Source organism: Tupaia chinensis, unplaced genomic scaffold (genome assembly GCF_000334495.1).
Source record: "Tupaia chinensis unplaced genomic scaffold, TupChi_1.0 Scaffold141173_1, whole genome shotgun sequence".
Lineage (NCBI taxonomy): Eukaryota > Metazoa > Chordata > Mammalia > Scandentia > Tupaiidae > Tupaia > Tupaia belangeri.
In genome coordinates this window covers 1,547,132-1,555,916 of record NW_006201036.1, presented here as the reverse complement: position 1 = coordinate 1,555,916, position 8,785 = coordinate 1,547,132, and the positions used below count along the sequence as shown (strand labels likewise).

Below are 8,785 nucleotides of genomic sequence, written 5' to 3'. Positions count from 1 at the left end.
GAGCCGTGGCCGAGGGATAGCAGGGGGTGCAGCAGAACTGTTTTCCCGCGGGCTTGTGCTCTAGTTTAGGCGGGTAGGAGAGTTGAGACGACAGTACAGGGGTCCCCAGCCACCCCACCCAGTTCCCCTCTCACCCTCTTTAGTTAGCTCAGTACGTTGCCCGAATGTCAATACGTTATCCTGACTGACGTCCATACTGTTCCTGTTTTCTGTCCTAGGATACCATCCAAGATGTTGTGTAGTTAGTCTTTGCCTCTGGGCTGCAGTGTGATTTTGTTTCTGTTTTGTTTTTTCTTTTTCAAGTTTATTTCCTCTGAGAGATAAAGAGAGAGAGAGAGAACTGAATTCCCAGAGGTCTTCATGCCACCACCCACCCCAGCCCAGAGGGAGGTGCCAGGCCCTTCCTATGCGGTCCATCTGTCTCCCTGCTCTGCTGTTTGGCCGTGGAACACGTTTTAAGCGTAGATAAAACTATGCAGATGGTGTAACGGTTATAGTGCTGGACTCCCAGATAGTCTACCGTAGTTCAAGTCCTGGATCTGGTGGCTTAAAACTCACTCTGGGCACCTGTGCATGCATGCCCAAAATCCCGACAGGAGAATGGAGGGGAAGGGATTGCAGCGTGGCCACCCCACCTGAGGGGGGATTTCTTGCTTTCCGTCTTGTCTGTCTGGCAAGCACACGCACCCTATAGCAAAACTCTCTATTTAAAAAAAACAAAAACACAAACAAACAAAAAAAGCCTATGTGTTTAATGTGTCATTTCATTATAACTAGCCTCACTAATGTTTCTGTTTCATATGTGTGGTCTTCAAGATGTTCATAAAAAATGCATATCATGGAAAACTGTCCATAGATTTCAAATATTTTTTGCACCAAGATAAGCTTATAACTTAATTCCATTTTTTCCACAGCCTTTTTAAAGTCCCATCGTATTTAATGCTTTTCCTCTTTAAACATTGAAACATTAATAAGGAGCTTCTAAATCACCATGACCATGCAGCACGCTATCGGAGGCAGGGGTTTCCTACTGTAGTTGTCACTGTGTGTGCGTCTGTGTGTGTGTGCGTGCGTCTGTGTCTAGGTTTTTGCTATAGGGCTCATGCACTTTTCAGAAAGAGAGAGAGAGATGGGGAGAAGGAAAATGAGAACTCATTCCCCGGGGGGATGGCCGTGCTGCCATCCCTTCGCCCTCCTCCTCTCAGGATTTTGGGCACCCACGCACATGTGCCCAGCATGATTTTCAAGCTTTTGAGTCCGGGACTCAAACCATGATCAGTCACATAGGAGCCCAGCACCTTAACCAGCCTGCCACCTGCCGGCCCCAATGCATGCATTCTTACGGGGGAAAGTCCTGTGTCTGGAGGAGTCTGAGATGAGATGCCCCACATGTGCTCTCTCTCCCATTTGGGGAAAAAAAAAATCTGTTTTCAGAGAGAGTGAGACAGAGAAAGGAAGAGACAGGTGACCTCAGAGCTTCGTTCCGTGATCCACCCCCAGTTTCACCTGCGACCCGGCACGCCCCTGCCTGGTGTGCTGCGGTTCCCGTCCCAGGATTTTCCAGCGTGGGTGCGGTTATGTGAGCACTGTGCCCCTCAGCACGCTCTCCACACGTGATGCCTCTGTTTGTAACGTGTATCTGTTTCTGTTAGGAGAGACAGGTAAGATCGGCACCCCGCCAGTCCTCAGGCCGTGGTTCCTCCCCAGCTCCTGCTGGCCCCGACCACGAGCACGTGTGCGTGTGCCGATGTGCGCAGGGAGGTCCCGGGACAGGAACCCAGGACCTTTCCCAAGCAGATCCAGTTCCATTACCATGGCACCTCCTGACCCCAGATCTGGCGTACTGGCTGGCATTTTACCAAAACAGCAGACTCGCATTTGCCTAAAGGAGCATTCTCAGTTTTGGAAGAAAAATCAGAGTCCTGAGGAGCTGAGACAGATGGGCCTCCTGAGAAGCTCCTCTCTGACCGGGTGCAGAAGGCACTCGCCTTCCTGTGCCCTTCCCGCTACATCCAGTGAGCTACTGAGGATGCAGGCCTTGCTGGAGCTCGGCGCTGGCTGGGAGCGGGGTCCACACGGGCCTCGATGGCCTCGCAAGAGGCGTCCCCGTGTGTGGACTGGGGTCAGTTGTCAGCTAAACCAGTCTGGCAGTGACCACCAAAGCCAGCCGTGGTGTGGAGGGGGTGGTAGGCGCAGCCGGGAGGTGACCACCTGTTCTGTGCAGAAGCGCGTGCTTGGGGAGAGTCAGCGGCGCGTGTGTGGCTTCCGCAGGGTGGCCTGTGCGCCGGCCGTGACGAGTCTCCTCCGTCTCCCTGGTGGCTAGCTGACCCCTGTCCTTCTGCAGCAGGAACGTAGGCGTTCATGGCCTCCGTGCTCAAGCTGGGCGGCCCCGCGTTAGGCTGGCCCAGCAGCTCCGGCCTTGCCGGCCCTTGTCCCTCAGTCCATGCAGCACTGGCCACATCCTGTGCTCTTGGCGCAGCCACCCCCTGGGCAGTGCTCACTGGGCCTCGGAAGCCTCCAGCGATCAGTAACAGGGTACAGTGGGGCCACACAAGCTGCTGCCACGCCTTCTACTCAGGGCTGGAATACTCGAAATCTGATAAAGCGTTGTCCAAAAGGCCACGTGCACTGTAGGGTTCCACTTGTGTGAAGCGCTCCGAGTCAGTCTGGCCGTCCGGAGGCGGGACCAGGGGTAACTGCTGACGGAACGTGGCTTCTCCAGGGGACGCTGAGGTGTTTTGGAGTTTCCAGTGGTGACGCTGGCCTAACCTCAGAAATACGGGTGCACTGCTACCTCGGGCCCTCCCACGTGGTAGGTTTTAGGTGTGCGCGTTCTGTCTCAGCGACTACGAGCTTGTCCACTGTGAGGTCAGAGGAGGAGAGGTGTTGATTCTGGGGCGTGTGTCCACCGCAGGGAGAGGGCACCGGCGGTCTGCGGCGGTCGCCCCGCGTTTCCACACCCCGCCAGGATTTGGGGCACACCATGTGCGTGTGCTCATGGGTTCCACAGGGTTCTGTGGCTGGGACTGGGCTGGCCATGTGCCGTGGGCTCCTGTCCCGGTGCTTTCTGCGTGCAGGGCCTGCTGCAAGGAGCCTTCTGAGTGAGCGAACAGGAGCCTGGCAGGCCGTGGGTGGCCGTGTCTGTACCGCCCTTTCCCTGTGGTTCATTTCATTTCTTCCTCTGGCGATTCTAAGCCCTGTTTCATGCCAGGAGACCCCATCGTTGGGGTCTGGGGAGAGCACGGGCCCTGCCCTCACTTGTCCCCACCTCCTTAGTGCACGTACTTCCCTGTGGCCTTCTGCTTGCCAGGTTTAGAAGGCCACCGTGTCACCAGTGGGGACAACCGTCTGAGCCTGAGCCACACAGGTAATGCAGGAAGGTGACCTTCTCACACCCCTCACTGCTCAGCTAGCGGGAATAGAGCCTCGTAGTATCTTGGTGGTTCGACACCTCAAATTCGCCTTTTTAATCTTTTGTTTTTCTTGAAAGAATTATTTTATTTATTTATTTGTTTGTTTGTTTTTAACTTGACCAGAGAGGGACAGAGTGAGAGAGAAAGAGGGAAAGTGAGAAAGCAAGCTCCCAGGGCTGGGACTTGAACTGTGGTCGGCCATGTGGGAGTCCAGCACCCTTAAGCAGCATGCCACCTGCCGGTCCCTGACACCTCACATTTATTAAGTGTGTTTGATGGGCAGAGGAGACGCTGTCTTGACCGTTTGATCTTTTCATGTCTGAGCCTCACAGTGCAGCCCCTGGTTTTCCTAATGTGTGGGTGGTTCTCTATTGCTCAGACCCCCCAAGTAAGTTTTATTTCTGATAGCCCACAAATCTGAAAGAAGCCATGCCTTATTCTTTTCTTTAAAAAGAACTATTTATTATTACTAAGACTTGCTATAGGACTTGTACACTCACCAGAGAGAGAGCAAGAGGGAAAGTGAGAAACCAAGCCGTCGGGTCCAGGACTCAAACCGTGTTTGGACACGTGGGAGTCCAGCACCTTAACCAGGGTGCCACCTGCTGCCCCGGCACGGTTTATTGCAAGTACAACGTTAGCAGACCCAGAGAAGCACAGGCTTCCCAGAGTGCTCAGAAACAGTTTTTTATGCAGTTCTGAGAGCTGGAGACAGAGTAGAGAACCAGCACGCGGGGTCTCTGCAGTGGCCTGGCCCAGGAAGGAGGACGTCTGGAAACGTGGCTGGGAGGTGATAGGTGGGTTAGAAGTTCTTAGGTTAGTAGTTGGTTAAATTTGCAGGTTCTTGTTTAAAAGAGACCTGGAGCCAGTGGACAGGAACGTCTGATTGGACCTAATGTAGACGATAAGGCCTTGCTGTCTGTCGACGGTGCTGCGCCAGGTCCAGACGCAGGAGCTGCCCACGGCACTGGACCGAAGCCGTTCTGTGACAGCGGGATTCGTGTGGGCAGGCGTGACCCTCCCAGGCCCCCGGGAGAGCGTCTCAGAGTAGGAAGGAGAGTCAGGAAGCTGTCCTCAGGGCCATGGCTGGCCTGGAAAAGAAGCCATGGATCACCTAGCATCTCCTAAGGTACGTGCCTGTCCGTGTGTGAGAGGGCCTCTGCTTCCGAGCTGGAAGCCGTCCGGGAAGGACTCGCCCACAGTGGAATCGTACCATGGGCTTATTTTTCTTCAGGGCGTCTATTTATTTGACCGTCTCCCACCGTTTGTCAGTTTCTCAGCAGTTCGTAACGCCCGTGCCTCTCTCCCGTGTGTGTACACAGTACGAGTGTGTTTGATTTCATGTCTCTCTCCATTTAAACCGTGCTGAGTGACGGGGTGTGTAATGTGCCGACCGAACATTCCAGATCCAAACCGACACCTTTAATTCTTCAGCAGAACCTCGGTGGGCATGCCGAGGTGCTCACCCTCCCCGGGGTGCAGCACCTGCCATCCTCAGGCCATCCCGTGCTGCTCAGGAGGGCTGAACACGGCCCCTAACCCAGGGCAGATGTCAGGCCCGGCTGGAGGGAGACTTGGCCACTCCTTCCGAGGGCTCGCATGGGCGCAGACATTTCTGCTGGCAGCGACAGAAGAGTGGACCCGGCCTCCCAGGGCCTGTTGGGAAATGGCCGCTCTGCTGGGGAGGGAGCTGACCCGGTGCTGGCCGGCAGCGGACCGCGCCCCGGGCGGCCCGGCTTGGGGCTGGCCCAGCAGCTCCGGCCTTGCCGGCCCTTGTCCCTCAGTCCATGCAGCACTGGCCACATCCTGTGCTCTTGGCGCAGCCACCCCCTGGGCAGTGCTCACTGGGCCTCGGAAGCCTCCAGCGATCAGTAACAGGGTACAGTGGGGCCACACAAGCTGCTGCCACGCCTTCTACTCAGGGCTGGAATACTCGAAATCTGATAAAGCGTTGTCCAAAAGGCCACGTGCACTGTAGGGTTCCACTTGTGTGAAGCGCTCCGAGTCAGTCTGGCCGTCCGGAGGCGGGACCAGGGGTAACTGCTGACGGAACGTGGCTTCTCCAGGGGACGCTGAGGTGTTTTGGAGTTTCCAGTGGTGACGCTGGCCTAACCTCAGAAATACGGGTGCACTGCTACCTCGGGCCCTCCCACGTGGTAGGTTTTAGGTGTGCGCGTTCTGTCTCAGCGACTACGAGCTTGTCCACTGTGAGGTCAGAGGAGGAGTGGTGTTGATTCTGGGGCGTGTGTCCACCGCAGGGAGAGGGCACCGGCGGTCTGCGGTGGTCGCCCCGCGTTTCCACACCCCGCCAGGATTTGGGGCACACCATGTGCGTGTGCTCATGGGTTCCACAGGGTTCTGTGGCTGGGACTGGGCTGGCCATGTGCCGTGGGCTCCTGTCCCGGTGCTTTCTGCGTGCAGGGCCTGCTGCAAGGAGCCTTCTGAGTGAGCGAACAGGAGCCTGGCAGGCCGTGGGTGGCCGTGTCTGTACCGCCCTTTCCCTGTGGTTCATTTCATTTCTTCCTCTGGCGATTCTAAGCCCTGTTTCATGCCAGGAGACCCCATCGTTGGGGTCTGGGGAGAGCACGGGCCCTGCCCTCACTTGTCCCCACCTCCTTAGTGCACGTACTTCCCTGTGGCCTTCTGCTTGCCAGGTTTAGAAGGCCACCGTGTCACCAGTGGGGACAACCGTCTGAGCCTGAGCCACACAGGTAATGCAGGAAGGTGACCTTCTCACACCCCTCACTGCTCAGCTAGCGGGAATAGAGCCTCGTAGTATCTTGGTGGTTCGACACCTCAAATTCGCCTTTTTAATCTTTTGTTTTTCTTGAAAGAATTATTTTATTTATTTATTTGTTTGTTTGTTTTTAACTTGACCAGAGAGGGACAGAGTGAGAGAGAAAGAGGGAAAGTGAGAAAGCAAGCTCCCAGGGCTGGGACTTGAACTGTGGTCGGCCATGTGGGAGTCCAGCACCCTTAAGCAGCATGCCACCTGCCGGTCCCTGACACCTCACATTTATTAAGTGTGTTTGATGGGCAGAGGAGACGCTGTCTTGACCGTTTGATCTTTTCATGTCTGAGCCTCACAGTGCAGCCCCTGGTTTTCCTAATGTGTGGGTGGTTCTCTATTGCTCAGACCCCCCAAGTAAGTTTTATTTCTGATAGCCCACAAATCTGAAAGAAGCCATGCCTTATTCTTTTCTTTAAAAAGAACTATTTATTATTACTAAGACTTGCTATAGGACTTGTACACTCACCAGAGAGAGAGCAAGAGGGAAAGTGAGAAACCAAGCCGTCGGGTCCAGGACTCAAACCGTGTTTGGACACGTGGGAGTCCAGAACCTTAACCAGGGTGCCACCTGCTGCCCCGGCACGGTTTATTGCAAGTACAACGTTAGCAGACCCAGAGAAGCACAGGCTTCCCAGAGTGCTCAGAAACAGTTTTTTATGCAGTTCTGAGAGCTGGAGACAGAGTAGAGAACCAGCACGCGGGGTCTCTGCAGTGGCCTGGCCCAGGAAGGAGGACGTCTGGAAACGTGGCTGGGAGGTGATAGGTGGGTTAGAAGTTCTTAGGTTAGTAGTTGGTTAAATTTGCAGGTTCTTGTTTAAAAGAGACCTGGAGCCAGTGGACAGGAACGTCTGATTGGACCTAATGTAGACGATAAGGCCTTGCTGTCTGTCGACGGTGCTGCGCCAGGTCCAGACGCAGGAGCTGCCCACGGCACTGGACCGAAGCCGTTCTGTGACAGCGGGATTCGTGTGGGCAGGCGTGACCCTCCCAGGCCCCCGGGAGAGCGTCTCAGAGTAGGAAGGAGAGTCAGGAAGCTGTCCTCAGGGCCATGGCTGGCCTGGAAAAGAAGCCATGGATCACCTAGCATCTCCTAAGGTACGTGCCTGTCCGTGTGTGAGAGGGCCTCTGCTTCCGAGCTGGAAGCCGTCCGGGAAGGACTCGCCCACAGTGGAATCGTACCATGGGCTTATTTTTCTTCAGGGCGTCTATTTATTTGACCGTCTCCCACCGTTTGTCAGTTTCTCAGCAGTTCGTAACGCCCGTGCCTCTCTCCCGTGTGTGTACACAGTACGAGTGTGTTTGATTTCATGTCTCTCTCCATTTAAACCGTGCTGAGTGACGGGGTGTGTAATGTGCCGACCGAACATTCCAGATCCAAACCGACACCTTTAATTCTTCAGCAGAACCTCGGTGGGCATGCCGAGGTGCTCACCCTCCCCGGGGTGCAGCACCTGCCATCCTCAGGCCATCCCGTGCTGCTCAGGAGGGCTGAACACGGCCCCTAACCCAGGGCAGATGTCAGGCCCGGCTGGAGGGAGACTTGGCCACTCCTTCCGAGGGCTCGCATGGGCGCAGACATTTCTGCTGGCAGCGACAGAAGAGTGGACCCGGCCTCCCAGGGCCTGTTGGGAAATGGCCGCTCTGCTGGGGAGGGAGCTGACCCGGTGCTGGCCGGCAGCGGACCGCGCCCCGGGGTGGCCAGTGTTCATGGAGCCCTGCGGTGGGAGGGATGAAGGGCAGCAGTGCACGGCTGCAGCACGTGGGGAGGCTGTGCCCGTCCAGGATCTCCCTGGGCACCTGGGCACACACGTGCAGGCTTGGGACCTCGGCTGGCACCGACGGGGCGGATTGTGGTGTGAGGGCGTCGCCCGGGGCACCTGCTGCTCGTCTCTCTTGCTCTGACTCTGTCTCTCGTAGAAGTAAATAAATAAACCTTAAAAGGCTTCCTAAAACTCACTCGCCGTGCCCTCTTAGTGCTCAGCAAGACTTCCCGTAAGCGGTCTGAAGTGTCCAGGTTGTTCGTGAATTCCAGTTCTCTTTACCAACCAAGCAGGGGCTTGCTTAATGTGACACTGAATTACAGACTATCTTCCATGGACTTCTTTTTTTTTCTTTTTTTGGAGAGGTTTGTGCTATAGGGCGCATGCGCTTGCCAGACAGAGAGACAGAAAGCAAGAAATCATCCCCCAGGGATGGTCACGCCACAATCCCTTCTCCTCCATTCTCCTCTCAGGATCTTGGGCACGCATGCACATGCGCCCAGCGTGACTTTAGGCCACCGGGTCCGGGACTCAAACCATGGTCGACTACATGGGAGTCCAGCGACATAGCCATTACGCTAACTGCTGGTCCCTCTTCCATGGACTTTGGAACACCCGAGACAGAGGTGCGCAGTAACGTAAGGTACCATCCACCTGAGGACACGGCGGCCTTCAGCACATTCCCCTGGTGTAGTCAGCACCTGCTTCCTGCCCTGATCCCCTCGCCGTCCCGCCCCGAGCCCCTCGCCATCCTGCCCTGATCCCCTCGCCGTCCCGCCCCGAGCGCCTCACCGTCCTGCCCTGCCCCCCTCGCCGTCCGA

At 55.9% G+C, this 8,785-nt stretch overlaps 1 protein-coding gene across 1 annotated transcript in view; it reads left to right on the top strand.

The window, feature by feature from the left end:
- Positions 1-2,361: 2,361 nt before the first annotated feature.
- The window catches only part of ROR2 (ROR family WNT receptor 2), a 73,247-nt gene continuing 66,823 nt past the window's right edge, over positions 2,362-8,785 (top strand). Inside the window, exons 1-4 of the mRNA XM_027766123.1 lie at positions 2,362-2,535; positions 3,277-3,367; positions 4,315-4,460; positions 6,034-6,124. Of these exons, the coding sequence (XP_027621924.1) occupies positions 2,362-2,535; positions 3,277-3,367; positions 4,315-4,460; positions 6,034-6,124 (502 nt within the window). The remainder of the gene's footprint in view (positions 2,536-3,276; positions 3,368-4,314; positions 4,461-6,033; positions 6,125-8,785) is intronic.